General features: G+C 45.7%; 2 protein-coding genes across 3 annotated transcripts; one reads left to right on the top strand and one right to left on the bottom strand.

The window, feature by feature from the left end:
• The first annotated feature begins 1,153 nt into the window (after positions 1–1,153).
• Positions 1,154–16,695, top strand: TMEM263 (transmembrane protein 263). Its single transcript, XM_084261528.1, has 4 exons — positions 1,154–1,289; positions 4,384–4,443; positions 10,780–10,849; positions 14,025–16,695. Exons 3-4 carry the CDS (start codon positions 10,786–10,788, stop codon positions 14,309–14,311), a joined length of 351 nt encoding a protein of 116 aa, XP_084117654.1. The 5' UTR covers positions 1,154–1,289; positions 4,384–4,443; positions 10,780–10,785; the 3' UTR covers positions 14,312–16,695.
• A 1,704-nt stretch (positions 16,696–18,399) lies between these two features.
• On the bottom strand, positions 18,400–24,945 carry MTERF2 (mitochondrial transcription termination factor 2). 2 transcript variants are annotated; one of them, XM_084277425.1, is made up of 2 exons: positions 24,940–24,945; positions 18,400–20,628 (listed from the first exon to the last, which is right to left on the bottom strand). In XM_084277425.1, the coding sequence occupies exon 2, from the start codon at positions 20,612–20,614 to the stop codon at positions 19,424–19,426; it is 1,191 nt and encodes a 396-aa protein (XP_084133551.1). In that variant the 5' UTR covers positions 20,615–20,628; positions 24,940–24,945; the 3' UTR covers positions 18,400–19,423. The 2 variants fall into 2 exon arrangements, with proteins under 2 accessions (XP_084133551.1, XP_084133552.1); XM_084277426.1 differs by lacking the exon at positions 24,940–24,945 and adding an exon at positions 24,786–24,791.

The raw sequence follows: 24,945 nt of genomic DNA, 5'->3' as shown, positions 1-24,945 counted from the left end.
AGTGTTAGGGCAAGGGGCAATGAGCACTAACTGGGACACAGGAAGTTCCATCCGAACATGAGGAAAAGTTCTTCACTGGTGAGGGTGACAGAGCACTGGAAGAGGCTGCCCAGAGAGGCTGAGGAGTCTCCTTCTCTGGAGTGATTCAGAACCCACCTGAACATGACCCTGTGCAACCTGCTACGGATGATCCTGCTTGGGTTGGACTAGATGATCTCCAGAGGTCCCTTCCAACCCCTGCCCTTCTGTGAACTACATACAGGGTTACAGTGTGATGTATCACTATATGATAGAGTGCTGGCAGCCAAACTCCTGCACCCTGCAGCATCTCAGTCAGCCATGGCAAGTCTGCCATCCCTTTCCTCCTCTCCTCTTCCCTACCGCATCTTCCTTCACCTCTGTGCCCCGGCCCAGCAGCCACAACGCGCGGCCCACACGGGCTCTTCGGGGGACCGGGCCGCGCGTGGCCAGGCCTGTCCCTCTCCCCGGAGAAGAAGATGCCCGCGGGGGCCATGAGGGTCGGGCCGGGGGCCTGTGTAGGCCCTCCGCGGGCACGCGGCAGAGACGCGTGGCGCCGGAGGATGGGGGCAGGGAACGGACGCCGCGGGGGCCCCCCGGCAGCCCCGGGGCGGGGAGGGGGCGGGAGCGGCGGCGCCTGCGCGCCCCCCGGCCGCCGAGGGGGCCGCGCCGCGCCGGGCGCTGGGGCGGGGTCTGCGGGCGCCGACGGGGCGGGTGGTGGCGGCGGGCGCCACGTCGGCAGCAGGGAAAGGTGCAGGAGTAAAGTCTGCGGCGGAGCCAGCTGAGCCGAGCTCGCTGCGTGGTGAGTGAGGGCTGGGCGGTCGTCGCTGCCTTGTTCCGCCGTTAGCCGGGGAGCCGGGCGGGCAGCCAGCCAGCCAGCCAGCCGGCCGGCCGCCCGAGCGCCCTTCCTGCCTCCCCTCTTTTCCTCCCGCGGAGGAAGGGAAACTTCTGAGGGAGGAGGCGGGAGGGGACCCGGCGGAGCCGCCGGCGGGGAGGCGGGCCCCGGGAAGTGGGGCTACCGCCGCCACCTGCCCCCGGCGCTTGCCGGCGGCCCGGGGCGGGCGCAGCTCGCCCGCCTTTGTGCTTCCTGCCGCGGCACCGGGGGGCGTGAGGGAGGGAGTGCTGGGCTGGCCGTAGCGGCTCCGCCGCGGCCTTGGCTGCCACGTCAGTGCCGCCGCCCCTGCGCCGAGGTGCCCGGCGGGCCCGGCCCGGCGGGGGTCGCTGCCGGGGGTCGCTGCCGGGCCGCCTCCTGAGCTCCGCCGGGGAGGCAGGTAGCTGCGAGGGGAAGACGTGGTGGGGGTAGCGGGGCCTTGGCCCGCCCTACGAGAGGGGTGTGGGCCGTCGACGTGCCGGACTCGGCATCTCCTCGGGTGCGGAACCGGGCTCGGGGGCGGCCGCCGCGAGCCGCCGCGCTCCCCGGGCCGGACGCCGCGCTCCCCGCGTCCGTGGCGGAACGCCTCCCGCCTACCCGGGAGGGCGCCCGAGGAAGCCGCGCTCCCCTTTGCCTCGCTCCTGCCCGGGCTTATTCTCCCCTTGAACTTCTCCGTGCAGCTTTGTTTTGGGTTTTCTCTGTATAAACTTAGTTTTACGCGGGTGTTCCCTGCAGTAACCTCTCTTTGTTTCATCTGTTTCTTTCAAGTCCGGCTTGATGGAGCAGAATCTGAAGGAGTTTATTGTAAACTGCTCGGAAGCAGCTTAGCTTTCAGCATTCGCCTAGCCTAGGCGTTTGGGTGGTGTTGGCCTGGAAATAAGTCTTTGTTATTTTAGCCTCGCAGCTGGTCCTGGTCATCGTGCAAAGCTCATAGATGGCCTCTGCGGATGAGATTAAACGCATCCTTCTGCTCACTTAACTGGACTGAAAACAAGAACTCTGAATCGGGATGTCTCTCCGTAAGGGTGATAAATACCAAAGACACATAGCCTGCTTCAGTGTGCCTGGAGCACTGCTCCGGGCAGCACGTCTCCATGTAACTGGAAGGGTACATGCGAGATTCTGTGATTCTGTGATTCTGTGAGATGGCTTGGCTCATACACACATCAGTTTTAAGGCTGCTCAGTAAATACTAGCTAGACTTTTTTTTTTAAAGCTTTCTGTTAAGCTGTGGTTAAACATTCAATAGAGTTCCTGTTGCCTATTGAGTGTAGAACTGGACTGTGTTGCAAAAGCGCAGACTGAAAGGTGGTCTTTGTCTAGCAAATGAACAGGTCTCAATGTCATGCAGGAGCCTACAGACAGGTGGTGGATGCTAGGGGAGGTGTTCATTCTTTCATTAACGGGTGTAAAGGAAATTCTGCAGCTGCTTTATCACCCTAGCTGTTAGTCACTGACAGGTTTTGACTTACAGATCTCCTGGAGGAGGAGAGGTGAGGTGGGTGTGGAGCTCAGGCTTTAGGCAAGCAGTGGAAGAAATGGGGAAGGCTCCGCTTTAGAAAGCTGAGCTAGCAGGAGGCAGAGGTTGGCAGGACGAGTAAAACAAAGCAAGTTCTTGGCATTTCTGAAGCTGTACCCTGTCCCTTACTGGAATTTACCATTTAATTTCTAGAAATCAGTTTTGCAGGACTAGAAAAGAGAGCTCCCCTTTTTATTCACAGGGTTACTGCTGCCTTTGATTTGGTATTTTGTGAATCTTTGCTTTGGAGGAAATTCGATTGCAACATCAGGTGTTCCCTAGAGCCTCTCTGCAGCCTGAACTGCACTTGAGTTGTGAGTGGTGGAGAAATGCTAGGTTCTCATATAGGCAGATACAATGATGTCATGTCCTGGGCAGAGCTACGGGTTGGGTTGTGGGTTTGGTTTTTTTTTCAGGAAATATGCCTCCTTTAATCATGGTGTGTGTTTGTTCTTTAATGCAGGCTGCAGTATCTTCCCAGCTGTGTGTTGAATCCTGCATACTGTTAGGCTGTTGTGTATATTTCATATGATAGACTTGGTATCTATCTTTATTGGGGGGGTAGGGTAGCCCATCCTGCTACACTGGAAACTTCTGATTGACTTGCTGTAGTCTTTCCCTGAAAACTCTTGCCTCTTTTCTTTTTTTTTTTTTTTTGCCCCTTGCTTCCAGCTGGCCCTGTTTTGTGTGTAATCTGAAGTTTGAAACTTGGCTGTTAAACAGAAGGCTTGTTGAAGTGTCAGCTATGCTCTTAGTTTTTAGCTACATGCTTTCTACGTGCCTGGATTTGGTTTTTTCTACTGTTAAGCGTCGACTGTTGCTTCTTGCAGCAGTTCAGTCAGCTGCTTCCTCAGCACTAACTAACCGAGAAGCACATTTCCGTGTCGGCTGTGCTCTGAGGGCCGTGTCTGAGAGAACCAACAGCGCTGAGACTCTTACCCAGAACATGTTACAAGCCCCGCTCCAAGGCGTAAAGCAGAGAAGATAATAGTCAGGGGTTGCTTGTGCAGCTTGAAGCAGTACCCTGAAAAGCAGCCGTGGGTGGGATTACCTTTTTGGCTTTGTGCCTATTTCCCTGTTTAATTTGGAAAGTAGAGAGCTGTTACTCTTTCCAAAACATATTTCTTGAAGTGTCATCCATAAAACTTGTTTTTTCAGGTACGTATGTACATGAAAGACATCAGATTCATTTTGAAGTCTGCTGTGGCTGCTGGAAAAGGGGAAGGAGAGCTGTGCACATGGCAAGGGTGGTGTTGTTTTCCATCAGCTCTGTTGCTGAGCTTTCTCTCCATAGCTGGTGGGCAGAGGGAAGATATTTTTTTCTCGGTGGACTAAGGCGAGGTGACCGTTTTGTTTGCAGTTCTGTCAGGTGAATAGTTCCAGCACTAGCATCTGCTGCTGCAGCCTTCTGGAGCAGCATTACACTGCCAACTGAAATTGGCCCCATCCTTGGGTAGTTTCACTGCTACCCGCAAATATCTGAGCAGTGGCACTGAAACAAACCAGCCTTTACTGGCTGCTGCTTGGGCCAGGTTTGCTGTGCTGAAACAGTAGGGCTTTTTGTCTGTGAAGTCAGAAAGACATCAAGAGCATCATCTGAAGCTCAGTAAGTGGAGCACGTGTCTGTAATGGTTAGAGACCACTTCTCCATGGCCAGCTAAAATTTTACACAAACTGCTGTCCAGGACCTGCAGGCTCATTAAGGAGCGTCTGTGTCTTAACATTGATTACCACACTTCATAGTAATCCTCGTGACCACATGCAGTGCAAATAAAATCATTTCCATTGCCCAAGTACACAGAAGGAATCTGTGTTTTGGTGGGATAAGTCTAGTCAGATTTTTCACGTATCAAGGTTGTGCTGAGTGTGCTTTTTCCCTGCTGTGGGGCTTTGTATTCCCACCATATTCCCATGGCAGGTACATGACATTAGCACTGTTACATAAAATGTCATTAACCTTCTGTTTCTCTCGTAGGTGTACGCAGAATACTTGTGTGGAAACAACTAACCAGACAAAGACAAAGGAATATATTTGGTGAGGAAGTTTTGTTTTAATCAGCTTTGATGTGAATGCACATGTGGCTGTACCATTACCTTCAGAGCTCCCCAGCACACTCATACAGGGTCCTGTTCCAGCAGTGGTCATGTTATAAATAGCTCTTGAATTAAAAATCCTCTTCTAAACCACTTCTTTACAGCACAAAGTACACTTTCTTCTTCAAAGTGTAAAACTTTGAAGCTTCCTATCTATATCATGTTCTGACAATGTGAAAGTGTGTTTTCTCTTTAAAAACAATTGAAAGAGTGACTCCCATCTTTTTTCTTAGTATCAAGGTTAATACATATTTTAATATATTGTCAAAGATGACACACAATCACCTACTCTTGAATGACTAGCCCCCTCACAAGTGTACAGGAAAAACATCCCACTGACAGCAGTTTATGTGGTGTCCCTGTTTGAAATCTCTGAAGTTCTGGTTTTGCTTCCAGCTCTTAACGTAAGAACATAAAAAGCTTCCCTGTTCATCTGCACGGATGAAGGAGACTGGAGGGTGCCACTGATAAGCTAGATGTCTTCATGAATGCCTGTATGAGTTCTGCCAGGATTTGTAGAGATCCCACCTTGCTACGTGTGATCAGTTCATGCAGATGTTAAAGGAAGCCAGAGATTTTTCCCCAGTGACACAAGACATTGAATTTGGCATCACAGGAAGAAAATGCCAAAGAAGGGCATTCTTTTTCTTTTGCCAACCCTATCATACCTTGAAGAAGATTCTGAAAAAGACATCAGAACAGTTCCAAAGGTTTAGGCTTTTGATAAATCTCTGCCTTTTTGTGTGTGCTTGCAATACTGGGAGTAATGGTGACTAATGATTCTGTGTGTAAGGGACTTTGAACATGCAGCTTCCAACCTCAGTTTCCAAAGTTCCTTAATACCATGCCTGAATGATCTAATTCTCTGCACAAAAGTCTTATCCTTGCACCTCCAGATAGATAGCTGAGTTGTAATCTTTATGTGGTCTCATGAATTTGCTTGCTTCTCTGCGGGGACACACCTTCAGCAGAGAGCGTGAAGAGGAGCCTCCCTTAGGATACAGTCTGGTGACCAAGGGCCTGGTGCAACGTGGGATATAGGAGCTTGGATCTGATTAGACAAAGGAGACATTGAACTGTGAGTGCTGTCACCCTGATGGTATTACATAAAAGATTGTCAGTGGTTTCTAACTTAAGTTTTTAAGGAGGGAAAAAAAAATAGTCTTCCTGCCATCTTGGTCTAAAGACTGGATGAAGTCATCTGCCACCAAGCAGTTATTCCAGGCCTTTGACCTCCAGTCAATAGAAATACTCACCTTAAGTCTCTGGAGGGGAGCCAGGTTTAAGACATGCTCCTGTGCATAGTACTACCTGTTCACCAGATATGCCACAACCTGTTTGGCACACAGGATTTTGGATCCCTTTTCAGAGGCTCTCAAGTCTCCTGACGTGTTAAATTGGCTACACGGATGTGTGACGCAGGCTGTAACCTAGATATCTTAGCAGAAAATTTTAAGTCTTTTGTTGAATCTTGGTCTTGATTCTGCGTTTCACTGGAGAGCTTCTACAGAAAAACAAAAGGACTCCAGTTGTGCTTTGTGAGCTGTCTTGTGAGCTCTCTGTTTTGAGTCAAGCTGTGAGCCTTTTCTGACAGCGATATGATTCCGTTTTCATTCGCAACAATGCAATGGGAAAACCAGAAGTAAAAACTAGCACAAGCTGATTAGGAGCATCCCTGGAGTGCTTCTAGGCACCTGTGGAATGACACGTCATACACTAGTCTTCAGCTTTCTGATCTGCAGGCCTTTGAAGGTTGCCTTCTGTGTAGAACAAATCTGGTCCCAGCAGCAGTGACTTACTCTCCCTTAGCTGCTTTCTCAGGCCCACATAGGACTCTGCTGGCTTCTGAGGTCTGGTATCAGCAGGTTCCTGATGCCTGACCTGTAGAAGGCAGACAGCTGTGGTCTGTGTAGCTGTAAAAGTGAAGTATTTCTGTGGTTTAGGAGGAGTTGTGTGTTAAATCATTGCATGTGAGTTGGTATATTGTGTAACTGTCTAACTTTAAATGGAGTTGGGGACAAGAATTAAGTACCCTCGAGGTTCTAGGTAGCAGGGGAGGGAATACCTTATCTTCTCACTGGTTTTTTTATGTCTATAAGTCTATAACAATAGACTTTTATTGTTATTTACACTTTTGTTTTAATATGTTATTGCTGAACTGGAAGTTGCTGTGAAACTCCCCTGCCTATACATCCTTTTGCTCCTTTAGGTTTTGCAGGAACTGCCAACAAATCTGAGAGTGGCCAACCTGGGCTACAAAGCTATGAAGGCAGCTTCTCCCTCCCCTGTTTGCCCATCTTCATTCTTTCCACTGGACAGGTCTTGCCCTAATTAAAAACTTGTGTGATGCCTGGCACAAGAGACCCTCAGTGCTTCGTTGGGGCTGTGCTGCTGTCAGTCCTGCTGTGTCCAGTACCTTCCCAGTAGTGGAAAACAGAAAAACTTGTGTGGAGCCTTGGAACACTTTCTAGTGTTCTGCCATGGTAGGAACAGGTAACTTACTCCAGCTCCCCTCTAAACTTGTTGATAATCCCCAACACTATTTTGGTTTTCCTCATGAGATGAAGTAACTTTTCTGAGTCTCTTAGGAGGAATTGTTGACAGAAACTTTTGGAAGCTCAAACAAGCAATTACATCTGGTTTTCTTCTGAGTTACATGCAGCTAGATACAAATACGTTACCAGAGGTAGTTCCTTATGAAAATTAATTTCTCTTGTTTTACTTGGTGTTTCCCTGGCCTCTGCTTTAAAATGATTGTAGTCACTTTTATTCTTTTGTTTGAAGCAAGGCTTGCTAGGTTGTGACTTTAATATTTTTTTTAGGATCTTCCCTAATGCAACAAACAAGCTCCTGAATTCCTGATACAGCAATCATCTTAACGAACAAAATGGTGACATATTAAGTAAAGAGGCAGTTACTTCAGCATGGTCCAGATGTTTAGCTAAAAGAACATCAGGCCTTAGGCTGTCTGCATTCTCTTCCTTCCAGTGCTTGATATTGTTCAGGTTGGAAACCAACCACTGACATGTAACTTCACACAGTGAGGATGAAATGTTTGCATTTCTTCCAACCTGCATTAGATTAAAGCAAAGAAATCACCTAACAGCTGAGTCCAGCCCTTTCTCAGAACCTAGTTGCCCTCCCCTGCTCCCTGTAACTGGTTAGGCTCGCTCTTTCTTCCCTCTGACCTGTGGCAAAAAAAAACCACCCAAGGGATTACAGAACTGATACTTCTCCAAATGGCATCTTAGCCTCATGTATTTAGTCTTCCACCTTGATGTGCTGCTGCTCGCTTCTGCATTTGAGTTTCTGGCTCTCAAGAGGTACTTGTTCAGCATTGCCATCAAATCAGCCTTCCTGGCAGTCGGGTTTTTTAGCTTGTTTTCCTATTCAGCCTCTTGTGCAGAGGTACCCATGTTTTCTGAGTCATGAACTCCCTTAGTGCTGATTGCAGGGACTCTTTAATATTCAATTTAAGATCACTTCGCATCCAAAGATCTATCATTTAGTGTGTGGGTACAGTCTTTTACTGTGATGTTTTGACTTCATAATTGCACTGTGAGGGCTTGAGCTGTTTTCTAGCTGAGTCTTCCCACCCTCGAGTTCTGCTTCTGCCTCCTCATACCTTCTTCAGATCTCATTCCCTGTTTTCTCACCCCAGGAGGTATGGAGCCATCTGGGCACAGCTAGCAAGGCTGGGATTATTTTTGTGGTGGTTGGTGACTCCTGGAAGAGATTAAATTATTTAAAGGTGTGCACATACGTGCTGTGAGAAGGGAACTAAGAGGTCACTGGCAAGAAGATAGAAGGATGCTGAGTGGTACAGTGCAACTTGTTTGGGTTTTTTCTTCCTTTCACCTTGGTGCCTGCTGAGGAGGAAAAGTAGGATTGGCAGGTTAGCTCAGGGGATGAGGCAGGACTGGGCACTATGGCATGCTGTGGGAAGCCTGGACTAGATACTGCTTTCTTCTCCTCCGAAGAGACAGGGTAGTACACAGAGCATTATCCTGTGCTTCTCCCGAATGTTACGGGCTGCTGCTCTAGAAATCTCTAGGAAACAGCTTTTTGGTGTAAAGAAATTTTTTTCTGAAATGTTTTCTTTGGAAAGCTTGTGTTTTGAGAGAACAGTCTAGTTCTGCTGCTGTCACCACACCATGTATGCAATACTGCTCTAAGATGTAAGTGGTTTATGGCTTCCTGAGGAGGGGCAGAGAAGGGGAAGGTGCCAATCTGCTCTCTTAGGTAACAGTATGAATCTGAGAACAGGGAGGTTTAGGCTGGATATTAGAAAGAGGCTCTTTACTGAAAGGGTGGTCAGGCACTGAACGGGCTCCCTGGGAAAGCGGTCACAGCACTGAGCCTGACTGAGCTAAAGAAGCATCTGGACGATGCACTCAGTCACATGCTCTGACTTGGCTGGCCCTGTGTGGAGCCAGAAGTTGGACTTGATGATCCTTATTTGGTCCCTTCCACCTTAGGATATTCTGTGATTCTATATGATAACTTCTTCCATTTTGTTTGCATGGCACTTACTCAAATTACGTGGCAAGGACTTGTTTGTTGAAACTGCTGCTTTCCAGGTACTGACAGGTCTTACAGGTGTGCTGCTGTTTTTCTAGTGCCCACCACCTCTATGATCACTAGGCTTTTCCTTTTTAGTACATACACATAAGCTGTTGTATGGCAGCGGCTGTTGTATTCTCACACTGGTTTTCTTCACAGTATGTCTTTTAGTTTTGAGATGCACTTGGTGTGGACCAGCAGCTCTTGTTAAGTCTGATGTGATGGAGGGCTCCTTTTTCAAGTACCAAACCTGGCAGTAGAATGCAAAAGCACAGTGTAATAACAAAAAGAGAAGTAGTTTGGCAGGAGCCCCTAGCTTACCTAACGAAATAAATGATTTCATTTTAGCATACCTAAATGTGGAGACTGGCAATGAGCAACACGCCATTCGATAGGAATTTTAGGTGAAGCCGTTTACTGGGTGAAATCACACAGATTATATACATTTGTTACTGCAAATGTGGCAAGCTAAAAAACTGCTAATTGATTACACACACTGTTCACACCACACTGATTGGTTAGTAATTATAACGATTTCTGATAAACATATCTTATAGCTAAATATCGTTAGTTTACCTTTGATGCTTAACAGTATCTGCACACCTGCTGTTTTGACCATCTTACTATGGCTGGTTCTGAACATGTTCTGTTACTCCCAAGTACCTTCCCATAACTGCTTCTTGGTTTAGGGTAGCCTGTACCCCTGTCATCAAGGCCGCTGTGTTTTGAGAATGTGATTATTAAGATCCTCTCAGCACTGAGTAACTTCCCCTGTCTTATAGGAACACGAGGATATTGTCAGGGCCTATGTCTTGGGTGAAGAGAGCTAGGCCGCCGGCAGGCCTGCTGTCTTCCCCGATACCTAAAGTAATGAAAAAAGTCTCTTCTCTGTGGAACTTAAACTATGTGAATCCCAGACACAGATACAGACTGGGAGAAGAGCTTCTTGAGAGTAGCCCTGCTGAGAAGGACCTGGGTGTCATGGAGGATGAGAAACTTAACATGAGCCAGCAGTGTGCTCTTGCAGCTCGTAGGGCCAATGGTATCCTGGGCTCCATCAGGAGAGGAGTGGCCAGCAGGGACAGGGGGGTGATTGTCCCTCTCTACTCTGCCCTCGTGAGGCCCCATCTGGAGTACTGTGTCCAGATCTGGGATCCCCAATACAGGAAGGATGTGGAACTGTTGGAGAGGGTTCAGAGGAGGGCCACAAGGATGGTGAGAGGGCTGGAGCACCTGCCCTACAGAGAGGCTGAGGGAACTGGGCTTGTTCAGCCTGGAGAAGAGAAGGCTGCGGGGGGACCTCATTGCCGCCTTCCAGTACCTGAAGGGAGCTTATAGGCAGGAGGGGATTCGACTTTTTAAAAGAGCAGATAATGGCAGGACAAGGGGGAATGGACTGAAGCTAAAGGAGGGAAAGTTTAGATTAGATATTAGGGGGAAGTTTTTTACAGAAAGAGTGGTGAGGTGCTGGAACAGGCTGCCCAGAGAAGTAGTAGATTCCCCGTCCCTGGAGGTGTTCAAGGCCAGGTTGGACGGGGCCCTGGGCAGCCTTGTGTAGATCCAGGCCTGGAGGTTGGTGTCCCTGCCTGTGGCAGGGGGGTTGGAGCTCTATGATCCTTGGGGTCCCTTCCAACCCAGACCATTCTATGATTCTATGAATTACATCTGTGCTTTGCCAGAAATGACGTATAGTGATGTGACTTTCTTTTTTTAGGCAATAATGAATCAAACAGACAAAAATCAACAGGAAGGTCCGTCATACCTTCAAGACGAACCACCAGAAGGTATGTATTGGTTTTCATAATACAAAGCAAATTCTTAGAAGTTCATCACGGGCTCAGTTCTCTCAAAAACCAAAAAAAACCCACAACCCAAAAAAATCCCACCAAACATATCTGCAAGTTAAACACTTTACTGTTACTTAAATGAAAGTTAAGCAAAGCTAGCCCTGAGCTAGGCCCTAGTTACTGTTCGCTTCTCACTGACTATAGTAAGGCCACTGAATGTAACTCAGCAAACTGATACTGATAAATTATAGAGAAGATAGGCAGATGCTGAAGGACATGATTTGCAGGCTAGTTTCCAGAGATATGAATTGGTCCAAGGGGTATTTATTTCTCTCATTCATTACGTGAGGGGAAGAGCCCAGCTTCACTCTTGGACACCTTGCTGAGTTCACAGTGCTTGTGACTCTTAAACAAGATGCATTTAAAAACATACAGAACTTTATTACTGCTTTTGGAGACCCTTTTGCATCACACAGTTAACTGGGGTTCTAACTGTTGATTTAATCTCATGGTTTCCTAAAAATGAACCCTTGCCTTCGTTAATGCAGTGGTGTCATGGTCTCCTGAACCAAATTAATCAGTTATTAGATCTGCAGAGGAAATGCAGCTGCAAATAAGCAGTGTTACCTTCCGGGCTGTGCAGCGGTGGGACTGTGAAGGGTCCTGTCTGCGTAATGTGCCTGGAAGCGTACAAGATCAAACCTGTTCTTAGCACACAGGTTGTCTGTGTTCCATCTTCGCTGGCTTTAAGACTAAATGTGTTGGATGTAGATGTCAGTGAGTCTGAATTCCTCTTGTTTCATTGCTCTTCAACTTACAACAGCTCTGGTTGGTTGGTTTGGGTGTTTTTCTCAGCTTTTATATGGTGTATAACAGGACCATTTACTTTCCTTGAACAACAGGATTATCCACTAACTGTAGCAAAAGGGGAATAGCTCACTCTAAACAGCTGTTAGTCAGGAAACACAAGTACAAGAAAATGAGAGGAAAGGGAGAAACAGCTTATGGTACAGTGCTTCTTAAACTCTATTGTACTTGCGCTTGTTACAGTATCATGGTGTGAGGATAAAATCTTTCTTTTTAAGCTTTTATGGGGTTGTCAGTATCCCAGAAGCATTTCTGAAAGCAAATGCCAGGTTGGAAACTTTTCAAGTCTGATTATTAAGGTGCTTTTTAAAATATTATTTTTCCTTAAAAATGGACTTGTTTTATACATAGTAAACCTCATGTATAGAAAGTGAGCAGTGATCTGGCTAGTAAACTGCAACTGCTGATTCTTTCTTGAGGAGGGCAGTGAAACAAGTGAGCATTTTTTATCTTTCTGGAATATTCAGCAGGTTGTCCAGATGCAGAGCGTAACAGCTGAGTCTGATCATTAGTAGGTATTGCAACGTTTTGTTTCAAATTCATGAGCAACTGAGACTTAACTGTCTTCTGCACAGTATCTTCCTTCAGTATGGCAATAACCAGTTTAAATATGAAGTAAAACTAGATGAAGTAAGTTGTTACAGTTAGAGGGAGTAGAATAAAACACAGCCCATCTTAATGGAAACTCCATCCTTGAAGAGGCCTTTTTGATTTGATTCTTCCATGCGCATTCTTTAAGCCTTATGAGTTCAGTTAAAATGTTGGAATACCCTTGAACATCTCTGTTTTAAATGTCATTCAAGGGCCTTTATACGTGATCTGCTTACACAGCCATAGAAAGATGGCCAGATGTGGATGGAAGGTAAACAGTTCAATGCTGGCAAGGAGATCATCTCTCTGAACAGGCTGCCAAAAAAAAAATCCTTGGAGGAAGGGCTCAATTCCAAGGTCAATCTCCAATGTTTCATAAAGATATAAATTCCAGTTCCAGATTGTCCAAGTCACACTTGACAAGTCATTTAAAAAATACATAGGTAGAAGAAGCATTTGTGCTCATGGTAGTGCTATTCTAATGCTTTGTTTTCTGCTTTGCAAGTAGCACCAACCTTTGTGATCTACATTAATTCAGATTCTTGTTTGCTGTTTGAACTCTTTCAGCAAGAAGGTGGCTGCAAGGTACCACGGTAGAGCCATTCCCTGAACGGGGAACTCTTCTCACTAGACTTAGGAGTGATCTGGTTTACCACCTTCTTCGTGCTGGTTAGAATTATTCTGGGCACACACATAGGAACTCCAGAGTTCATACTCTTAACAGATTCTGAGCGCTGGGTCAGTCCTGGCAGTATTGCAAGCTCATTGGAGGTGCATGGGAAGACCTGATTTTTCTTTTCCCCTGCCTCTCAAGACTCATCATCCTCATCCAAGCATGTTCTTTCTGCTAATGACTCCCTCGCTTCTTTATTTCATGTTTGCTTCTTCCCTGGCTCTGGCCCCTGTGGCTCCACTTGTTCTTTTCTTAGTTCTCCCTGGTTTTTTTCCTTAAGAAAGGGAGCCGCTTCATCATACTTAATGAGCTTATTTGGCCATTGGACTTCTTCCCTGCCTTTTGCTACACACATTACAGGAAAGACCTTTGGAAGAAAATTAAACTTGTGTACGTGATGAAGAAAGGAAGAGAGTTGGCATCGGTATTGTCCTTCTCACACTTCTTTTGACTGCTCTGATTGCTTTTGTTTGTAACATTCTTTTCCTCTTTCCTGACCCCTGCATACAACCCTTCAAAACTCATCCTCAGAACAGGAATTATTAAAGAAATACCTTTGTTTCAAGGTGAGGCCTCTTCAAGGAACAGGGGTTTGGGTTTGTTATTGTTGTGTTTTAAATAAAACTTTTGTTTCTCCAGGAACTTTTTCCAGTCCATTAAATATTTGAACAGCAATCAAGCTCCCCTCCTGTAGGTTAACTCTTTAAAATGGAGGGGGGACCAGGAGTAATAAAGTCCAGAATGGGACTGATTTGGCCATGAGACCTTCCAGAGTCTGCAGGGTGGTGGTGCACACCTAGGAGAAAAGTTTGTGACATCAGACTGTGTGGGAGCTGCGTGCCCGATACCTGTGTTTTCTAAACCAGCATTGAGATGTGTCCTGCTGCAGCAAAGTGTCTTTTCTTCTTCAGAGCTGTGGTACGAGTGTCCAAGAACAGTGGTCATGCAACGGCTGTTAGGCTAGACAAGGAAGTACCGAGGAGTAAGTCTTATTTGGGATCATAGCACTGTGACTGATCTGCTTGTTGTTTCCTCCCTTAGGTTCGTTAAAAGACCACCCACAACAGCAGCCTGGCATGCTTTCTCGTGTGACTGGTGGCATCTTCAGTGTCACAAAGGGAGCTGTTGGTGCCACAATCGGGGGTGTTGCTTGGATTGGAGGGAAGAGCTTGGAAATTACCAAAACGGCAGTCACATCTGTGCCTTCAATGGGAGTGGGGCTAGTCAAAGGAAGCGTTTCAGCTGTGGCTGGAGGCGTTACGGCTGTGGGATCTGCTGTTGCAAGTAAAGTGCCTTTAACAGGGAAGAAAAAGGATAAGTCTGACTAAAATAAAAACTGAGACATACTTGATACTCCAGGATATTACATCGGTGGCGTTTAAATCTGCTAAGATTTGGATTGTGAGAAGCCATGTGTCTTAGACACTGTATCTTCTAAAGAGCTGTGCAAGTAACTTGGTTTCACCTGAAAAGGACAGAAGAAGCTTGCGCAGCACAGAGTATGAAGATTTCGTAGAGCCTAGATGGAAGCTTTGTATCTGGTGAAATGTTACACTTGATAACTACAGGAGTAAGTGTATCTGAGGGATAATACATATTGGAATATTCATTTACTGTAAGTCTTTTGCAGTTTTGGACTAAAATGTGGACATAGACACTTGGTAATCTCTGCCATACCATCAATATGACAAGATGTTGTTTACTGTTCTCAGTGGTTTCTACATCCCGCTAAGGGTCCTTCAGCTGCGGAACGACATTGTTGGACGTACCCGGTTAGTTCTGGTGAGGAAACTATTGGCAGGCAGCCTGCAGACCACCAGTGACCACACTGAGCCAGTGCAGACTGGAGCAGATAGAACAGAGGAGAGCAGAAGTGGGAAATGAGTGGGAAGTAAAGCGGGAAAGTTTAACGACACAGTAGAAGGGATCATAAAGAGTAAAGTAACTTAATGCCTTATTAGAGAAAACATTTTACTAGGTGAAGCTGTGTGAAGAACTGTCCTGCCATTTCAGCGCAGGCCACAGAATGAGCTTTAGGCTCTCTTTATGATTCCTGGTATCTGAAACTTTGCCAGTTTTTACCGAAAACACGATTGTTCTATCTCAGGTGTAGGTATTTAGTGATGTGTGTCTATCTCCTGCAAGTGAAAACTTTCTTCTAATAAACTTACAGACACTAGAAAAAAATGAGGGCGTAATGGGAACTGGGCTGATGTTTGTCGTCATCTAGCACAACTGTCCTGATGTGAAAGGAATTCCTTTTTGTAGTTGGAAACCACTGAAGAACCGGGAAAGCTGTCGTCTCATCCATGATGTGCCAGGTTAGCTTCTGTTTAAGCAAACACAGAGAATTTTTCACTACATCTTTTTCTCATCCTTCTAGTTTTGATTTTTGAGTAAAATGCAATACTTTTATTTAAAACAAACCAAAATAGGTAGATGAGGCCTTATAAAAAAAACCACACAAAAAATATCATCCAAGTAAATGGTGTACTGACAGATTCCAAATGTTGACACACCTCAGGTGGGAACATCTGTAGGTCCTCTGCAGTGTGAGGCAAAATGCACTTGTAATACACAGCTCGAGGTTGCCTTAAAAGAGGTGGTGTGGGTGATTTTATTTTTTTGTACTGACTTTGCAAATAAGTAACCTCTTGGGAAGCCCGCAGGAGGAGGCTGTGAATGTTGTGTATGCAGTATTTTCTGAAGAGTTGTGTTTCTACAGAAAACTTGTAAGCATGTAAGCTTACTTTTTCAGGGGCTATGGTTGTACAAGAAGGATATATAGGGAGACTTTTTGGAAATTAAAAATATCAAAACGTATCATTTGCCTAAAACTTGGTCCTATATTCATGGGCGTTGAAAGTAGACTCTGTAAGTTATGGTACAGTCATTGCCTAGTCTTTCTGAGCCACAGGTACTTCCAACTGCAGTCTGGAGCAACTTCGTTGGGTATCAGTAATTGCTGTACATGCTGGTAGCATAGTATTCATAAGCACAGGGAGGGATCTGGGGCTGTGAGGAGAGCAGAAACCCAGCCAATGGCATTTTCTGCTCCTTTTGCTAGTTGTACCAGCTGCTTAGTTCTGTTCTGCTGCGAGGCTGCAATGAGGTAAGTATATGCAATAGATGGAAGACATCACCTGTTTCGCATAATCAAAAGTTAATCACATAGAATATGGTGTAGTTTAAGGATACCAATTAGCTATAGAAATGGGCTGGCTTAGGTATCGGAGGCAATCTACCTGCAGCAAGTAAGTCAGCTGCTCTCTTGCAGTTTCCAGTGCTGACATACCCCCAGAGTACTATGCTGAACTCTAAGAGTCACCTGTCTGGAGCAGAGTGAGATTTGTGACACTCAACTAAACCCTTCCTGTTTTCTGAAAGCAAATGTTGAACTGGTCGTACCCCTTTTTACATGACACTCTAATTTTTATACTATGAAACTTGATGTGAAACAAGTGTGGTCCAAGGTAATCAACGTTAGATCTCCAGGAGCTGCCAGTACTTCATTATGTTTTGTTCCTAACGTATCCTGTAGTTATGACGTCTCATTCTTGTAACTGCAATGCTTTAACATGGCATATGGTTTTAGTTTTCAAAAATAGCTTTGTCCTATACCCTGCATATTTTCTATTCACTTACGAAACTTGCTTCGTCTTAAAATCTTGTTCTGATTCTGTCCTGACTCTTGTGAAACATTAAACTGTTGCTGTTTCAGACATTTGAAAGCTTCCTTAGTTACTCTGGGGAGAAAGGCATACTTGGGTCTAAGTCTTCCCACTGTATCATGCCCCACAGTGTCCTTTATCCACATCTAAATAGCACCAGCCAGCTCCTAACAAAACCTCGCATTGGCTGTGCATAGACACAGAATCCCTGGTACTGTTTTGTTGTTTGTTCCCCCTTGCCCCCCAAACGCAGGCTTGAGGATACCTGATTTTAAGATCATAGTGAGCTGAATGAAATATGGAGTCTGAAATTTTTAGGGGGAGGGGGAGTTGTTCTTGTGTTTGGGGATTGTTTTTGTTGGGGGTTGCTTTTGTCGGGGGTTGTTTTTGTCATGGGTTTATTTTACTTTCCTTTTCCCAGCCCCCGTTTCAGAAGGGGAGATGTTTATGAAGACTACTTGTGTATGCCTGGCTGCTCGCTGTAGCGCAAGGCCGTGCTGCAGGCTTTTATCTGCCAGACTTAAACAGTGCAGATGGGTTCACATTCACTGTGAGCAACAGCAAGGGACGAGGAAGCGGGTTTCAGCTGTACGACGTTTTGGTACTCGGGAGCTTCCCTGAGGCTTTATTATAAATTAATCCTGTGAAGAAGAGAGAAACGAGTCCCCGGCAGAGAGTTATGAATAAAGGATTGAATGGATTTGGGTCTGCTGGTAGAGAAAGGGAGTCTTTCTGCTGGTGTTTTGAAAGGGGAGGAGGAGGGACTGAAACATTCAGAATGGAAAATGAGTTTGCGATAACTGGCTGTGACTCAATTAAGGAAATATGTCACTTTCCTGTTTTGTCTGTTGCCACTGGAAATACTGTGAAGTGATGGGAATAAGCTGTTTCAAAAACTAGATACCTGTAGAAAGGCTGAAAGCAGATTTTCAGGGAAAACATTGTTTTATGTCATGGTTTCCTTTTCATCCTAAACCGCAGATCAGTTCTGTGGTTCAGCATTGGGGATTGTATTGTGAATCGCTGCGGAGAGCTGAAATGCCCCCTTGGGTCTGAGGGGAAAGATGCTTTTGAATTCAAATAATACTGTGCTCTGCTCCATAGTTGAGTGCTGAAGGATGTCAAAAAGTGGCAAATGTGAGTTCCTGTGAATTTAATGTGGCTGTCTTCCCAGTCTCCTCTTAGAAAACAGTAATGTGTTCTGAAGAGTCAGCAAAGAAATGGCTTAGGAAGGCAGCCTGACTGTCACTGTGCTGGTGATACGTGCTCCTGCTTGAATTCTCACCACAGTCACAAGTGCTCTCATGAGAGCGGCATTTACCCCCGTGAGCTGCAGTCACGTCGGCACTCGCCTGCACGGCGGTCAGAGACCTTCAGCTGCCAAGACTTGGCACTGCTCTGACCAGATGTTTCTAGCCCTTTCCAAGCCTGCAGCAGGCCATATAAAATCATCATCTTGCAGCTCACCCTCTAAACTAGTAATTCAATACCAGCTTTCCTCAGCAATTCAAACTTCTCTTTAAGAAAAGGAACCCTGCACTTGCTGCCAAAATGTCTGCTAAAAATGGCCTTGAAGAATGGCCCAGAATGAGGGGGGGGAGGGTGTAACTCTTTTTTCCTCATGCTGTCAGGAGGGAATGTGTATGGAACAGTTGCTTAGGAAAGTTTCTCTGAGAAAGTAACTGGTGATCCTAATTCTATTGAGATGAGCGTCAATGATTCCACTATTTTATATTACTATTCACAGCCCATAAATGAAAATAAATACAAACCCCTGACAACTTAAACACTGCCAAACAGTTCAGATAGTTACTATTTTGAAAGCCAGCACTTGTCAACAATTACCATACAGTGATATGGGAGAAGCAGTGTCACCCATATATTTAGCAACTGGCAGCTGTTTGCAAATCTGCTAGTCATTTTTAATATCACCAGGTGTTTACAGACCAGAGTTTTGTTACACCTAATATAAAAACACGACTTTTTCCTCTTTCCTACTTTCATCTGAGACTCAACTGGAGTCTCTCCCTCAGCCTTGCTAGAAAAAGAAGATACTGAGAACTAGACAACAGCAGTTATAGTATCTCCTGCCCCAAACCTTTTTGCAAAAGGAGGACGTTTTGAAGACTCAGAACTGCAGAGGAAGTTGTCTTGTTTCTCTGTCACGGTTTGTATGCCAAGCAGACTAGGGCCTTATATCAGCAGTCATCAAATAAAAGTACTATGTCCTCCCCTGTTTGCAGGCTGCGCTCTAGCGAGGCTCCCATACCCAAGAAGTCAAGCCTGCTGCAGTTCAGGACCCAGGAGCTATAGCTACTTATGTCAGCACTAAGGAATGGAACTCTAGAAGAGGCTCCAGAAGTCAGTGATCCAGTGGGCTGATGAACACTGCTGGACAAATTGCCCTCCTTTTTTCTTTCTTGGGTAGGGATTGCACTAGTCCCTACCACAGGGTGGACAGTGCAGTGACAGAGCTGAAAATCCAAAGCAGTCACTGCCCTGTTAGCTAAGGAAGTGTAACAGAACTAAAGAAAGGTGAGAAGTACCCTCTGGGGGGGTTAAAAAGGCAACCTTTATCATAACCTGGTGCTGTTACATTATTTGAAAGTATTACAAATGTACAATTGTGTAATGAAGCTATGCCTAAGACCTGCTCTGGGATCAAGTACAGGACAAAGACTATAATCTGGTTAAATCTGTTTTGGATCTTCTCAAAGAACTATCTCTTGGATAATTTTCTTTTGCATAATGCAAAGGGCAGCACTCCCATTAATCTTCAATGTTTATAGGAGCAACAGGGTTAAAAATTGGTCTCTCCTTCTTTGATTGTATCTTACCATAATTGACTTCAAAATCTTTCTTGGTGCCATTCAAGCTTTCTAGAGTTCCACTCTTTATATTATATCCCAAAGCAGAGAGCTTTTTAATTCTGTACTGAACAATTTGTGTTGTCAGCTCCAGCACCATTGGTGTCTCCCTAATCTGTGCTACAGAAATTCCTTCCCTCAGCAGTCCTTCAAGTCTTTCTTCCAAAACTGGAGCAGAATAGTACAGAAGCGCTGGGCATTTCAGCACTAGCTGTTTCAACTCTTGATCACTGCACTTAAAGACATTTTTGGAAAAAAGCATGCTCTTCTGCATAGTAGTAGGTGTAAGCTGAAAAATAAAACCTTTAAGTTTGGACAGCAGCTGTAGAACTTCATCGTCAGTGAAACCATTCTTCTGGAGAAATTCCAAGTTCTCCTGCATTGAGGTGGGGGTATTTAATAAAATAAATGGATTTTGGCTCAATAGTTTCAGTATCCAGGTCTTCATATTTGCATCAGACCCTCCTAAACTTAAATAGTTTTGTTGTAAGGTCTCTATCACGCTTTTGGTTTTCTCAACAGGATTGTAGAAAACGCTGGGTGCGCTTGTCAAGAACCTGGTGATTATGTTATTCTTAAGCCCCAACTCTTGGAAAAACAGTATGTTTGCCTTCTGGTTCTCATGATATTTGGTAGTAAAAAACGATTCTGGGAATTGCTCTATTAATTTAATCAACTGTTTTTCATTCTGGCATACTGATTGCCACAGAGCTCTTTGAGAGTTTATCTCTGCAGGGGTGCGGAGAACAGCCTCTGGGCAGCGTTCTAAAACACTGGCTACAGTGGTCTCATCTGCACCCATTTCTTGTAAGATACCAGCAATTTCTTGAACGTAGGCCACATCCTGGAGAAGGACCCATTCCTTTAGTCTGCGTATTTTCTTAATGTCGACTGACAATCTGTAGAGCCCCTCAATGGTTTTTTTATTTTCCTCTCTTGATGTTGTATCGGTTGTGTAACTGGGATGTGTTGGGAAGCTTCTGCTTGCTGCTTCAGTCCACGCTGATGAAAAATTCCATCCTGGGTTGCAGTACTGAGATCTTGTCAGAAGAGTGAATGTATCTTTTGCACCGTGAGCAGCAACTCTCAACATTGTGGAATTCGACCCTATGGAGAGAGAACAACCACCATGAGACAACACATTTAAGGCACAAGTTACACCTCATCGTGTTCTCAGAGACATTGACATTTAGACTGAGCTACTGTAAGGAATTACTCTTGTGGTTTTTGTTATTAGCACAAAATTCAGCTTTCATGCAAAATGGCATGAAAAACTTGAAAGGTTAATGCTCTGATGGATACCTCACTGGAAAAATAGCATGTGGAAGTGACAGATCTGACGTGGGGGCAGCGCTCTGCCTGTATAAACCCTTGCAGTCATACAAGAACCAAACTGTCAGCCGTTTCCTGCAGCTAACATTGTTAATTGCATTACAGCTCACTCACACCACATTAGAAGAATGTTTTGTGCAATTTAATTTGACAGTAATTCTACTAATTTATTTAAAAAAAACCCCAACTAGCTTAAAGATCTTTCTTAACTCTTCTGAATGTATTTGCTTAACTTCCCAAGCATTGTTTGGAGCGTGACTTGTTCCTTCATGTGTCAGAGGCCCCCCTGATGCTCTGTTAGCGGCAGTATGTGCCTAATGGTATTGTGAAATCATTATAATTGAGGAAAAAAAATCATCCAAACCTTAATGTATGTGTTTGTTTTTTCACTAGCTGAGTCTGTTAATTGGGCTCTGAATAAGCACACTGGTCTTTTGTGTGAGGAAGCAAGACCACCTAACATCTTCAGGCCTTCTCCTGCCTCTTCCAGTACCCACTTTACTACAGCTGCTGTCTGTGCTGACACCTGTCTCCCGGTCACCTCTCGCATTTCCAGCCTTGCCCAGTAGGCAGAGATTCCTTGTGGAATGGGTGCCTGGCCAGGGTGGGCTCCACAGAGCAGCCAGAGTAGCTGCAGGTAACCCCATGGCCCACCCCTGCTCCATCTGACTGCAGCCATCACCACTAGCACATGCGCTGCCACCTGCTCTGCAAGGGCCAAAGGAGCCACAGCAGCCAAGGGAAGGTATCAGCAAGTGTATCTTTAACTTCCATGGTGGTGTTTTCATAACAACCCTTTGGAAGCACAGAGCGTGAAAGGGAGAATTGCTGGTCTGTGAAATACACAAATTGCTGCTCCTGGTAACACGCCTAAAACTGCTCAAATAGAAAATGAGGAAAAAACCCACAACCCAACAATTTGTGTGTTTGACAATTCTATTTATACAGTCGCTTTCCCCTCTCCCAAAGTATAGCACGCTTCAAAAAGTACCTACGTGAGCACTAAGCTAAATTGTGTTTTGGTGGTTCGGGTGTTTTAGGAGAGAAAAGACTGCTATCACCACACAGCCTGACTGCCTACGTGACAGACCAAGAAGCCTATTGCAGGAACAGCTACATCTGATCCCTAGAACCTTCTTTACAGCCCATCTTTTAAGAAAATACATGGTTTGTTCAGAGAACTTAGGTGATAGAGCCTCCATCTGGATGCCAGGTAAGGTTAAATATTTTCCAGGCGTAAAATAGTTTATCTCAAGAAAGTGTACCTTTGCTTTTAAGTAGATGTTTTTCAGCTTCTGAAAGCTGGACTCTTGTTATGTTTCTACATCATAAACAAACAGAGTAAGACATAATTTCCTCTGTGCAAGCTCATGTTATTAACAGAAGCTGTTTATCGGTAACTTGGCTTTTTTAGTAGTATTTCAAATCTCTGAGGCAATATCAGATTGCCTAACAAAGCTGCTTGTGTGATAACGCTAAGGCTAATGACTTTATCTTCATAAACTTTTGTGACCTGAGGAGTGTTGTCCAGCAAGCTCCACCAGCCGTTTCTCCCCACAGCCCTCAACGCCCTGCAAGCGTAGATAAATCGCAGCCCTGGGAAAGCGCTCATAGAAAAGCGACTGTTCCACAGACTGCAAACTAAAGCCTCTCCTCCAGAGGGAGCGGCACAACCGCCTGTGTGCAAGCACTCGGAGTGGCTCCACTGAACTCGGTGGGTCCAGCCAGAGTTAAGTAACTGGGCTTTCTTCATTAATGCTCAGCTCAGCTGGAAACTTCCAGCAAAATAAACTATTGTTAAAATTGTTTGGGATGTCAGATGATACTTCCAAAGTACAAACTGGAAAAATAACTAACCATGACTTTTACTTCAATGTGTAATCCTGCTGTTAAACAAAATTGCCTTGTGAGTAATGCAGTAGCTTAACATACAGTCATTTTATCCATTGTAGAGCTTTTAAAAAATTCTGGTACTGTAAATTGTCTTCTTTCAAGATCTGACATGGAAATGATTGTTATGTTCACTTAAAAGAAGCTATATGTTGTTCGAGAATGTTTGACATCATTGTTAATTCTTTTTCCTGTTGATAGTGAGGATAATCCATGCAGAAACATAATACTATAAAAGGAAAGAAAACCTTATTTGCCAAACTATGTTTGACTGGGGTACTCGGGAGCCCTGGTAAAGCAGTAAGCAAAATACAACATGCAAAATAAGGTTAATGAGTTGTAATGTCACAGTGTTCTACAGAAGATGATTAAGAGTTAGGATCTGGTGTACTTCAGAGTCCAGAGATGACAGTATCTCATTTCCAGGGTATGTAACCTATTCCAGGAGTTCAGAGTTCTCTTAAAGCTCATGCTGGACTGTTGTTCTAATATGCAGGACCCCACTGTAATGTGTTACATACTTCTACTGCTCTGGGGACTGTAAATCAATTGCAAGATTAAGGGAAAAAAAAAAAAAAGCAGCCATCTTAGGTGTTTGTTCTGCCAGCAGCACCTTCTTATCACCAGGTGTCATAGCAGCAACAAGGAAGCGAACCAATGTCTACCTGGGAGTTATCTGTGACTCTTTGCTAGCACACTTGCAGTGACCTGTATTTGCAGAGTAAAGAGGTGTTACAGGCTTCAGCATTTAATGAGAGTCCGGTGTCTTCTGTAGGAAATGGATACTAGGATCAACAGGCTGATTCATCCCTCATTTCATTCAGAGATTTTAAATTCCTCAATCTCCACTCTAAGACTCAAATCTCACTTTTCGAAAACTCACGAATCAGCCTCCTGCTCATGTCATTTTTCATGAAATCTTTCACTAAAAAGAGCAACAGTGCAACTGCTACTGCCATTCTCATCTCCTGCAACCAGGTCTTAGCAGGGTGTGTAGAGAATTTAATGGAACTCTGAATGCCTAAACTTAACTTTAAATTAACCAGAAACAGTAGGTATCTACCTTGGAAGTGAGCAGCGTAGATAGACCGTGAATAACTTGTGAAGGCACCTGAAGTGGTAATAGGTAGTTCTGCAGATTAACACATTCACAGTTCTGCACTCACAGACACAAAAATGAACCCCTGCTTTGCATCAGTAGTGGGAATGAAGTAAAGAATGATTACAAAAACTTGCTAGACTAATATAAAGCTTTATAGAAAAGAACTATAGAGGATCCTGGGATAATCCAGGTTGGAAGGAATCTTCAAAGCTCAAGGCAGGGTCTACTACGAGGTAAGCCCAAAGGCTGCTTTGTCCAGTCAGGTCGTGAGAGCCTCCATGAGTGGAGCCCACTCAGCCTTTCCGGGCTGCCTGTTCTATTGTTCCACCAGCCCTGGGAAAGCGCCTTCCTTATATCTAAGAAAAATATTTTTAAAAAAAAGCTTAAGGAAGCACCGCACCATTCAAACGCAAGGCCACAACGTGGTGCTTTCTGCAAGAGACAACGGAAAATCCCCCATCCCGGCGGCGTCACCTAAGACCGGCCAGCCCCCTCTCCCCTTGGGCTCTAGCTGGAGAAGGAGGCCGCTTCCCTGCAGCCGGCACGGGAGCCGAGGGCAGGAGCCCGGCGGGACTCCAGCCAGCCCCGGCCCCGCCGCCGCAGCTGCCTTCTGCTGGCAGGGACGGTCCCCGCTTGAAACGTCACTCGCGGCCTACACCGCGGACGCGCGGCTTAAAAACCACGCAGCTTCCCCCAGCGTCTCGCCCCGCTTATCTTCGGGCCGCATCTGCCGTCAGAGTGCTGGAGGCCGAATCTAACGTCATCCGGCCCGCTAACGGCGGCGGCCCGGCTCAGGGCCGTGACAAAGCTCCCCCCACCGGCCTGTGCTCGGCTGGGCCGCCGCTGCGGCACCCGCCGCCCCACACCCCCGGCCCAGCGGCTGGAGTCAGGCGGCCGGAGCCGGCCGGGACCAGTCCGGCACCCCCACACCTCCCCTAACCTGGCTCGCCGCCGCGGAGCGCTGCGCCGCCGCGCTGGGCCCTACCACCCGTACCGCCGGGAGGGGGAAGGGAGAGCGAGGACGTACCATGTGGCGGCCGCGGCGGGTAGGGGCGGCAGGCCGCGAAGCGCGGGTTGAAGGCGGTTTGCGGTACCTGAGG

This window comes from Gallinula chloropus (genome assembly GCF_964237585.1).
Source record: "Gallinula chloropus genome assembly, chromosome: 1".
NCBI classification, from domain to species: Eukaryota; Metazoa; Chordata; class Aves; order Gruiformes; family Rallidae; genus Gallinula; species Gallinula chloropus.
The sequence above is the reverse complement of the archived record's forward strand: the minus strand, read 5'-3'. Positions and strand labels throughout refer to the sequence as shown.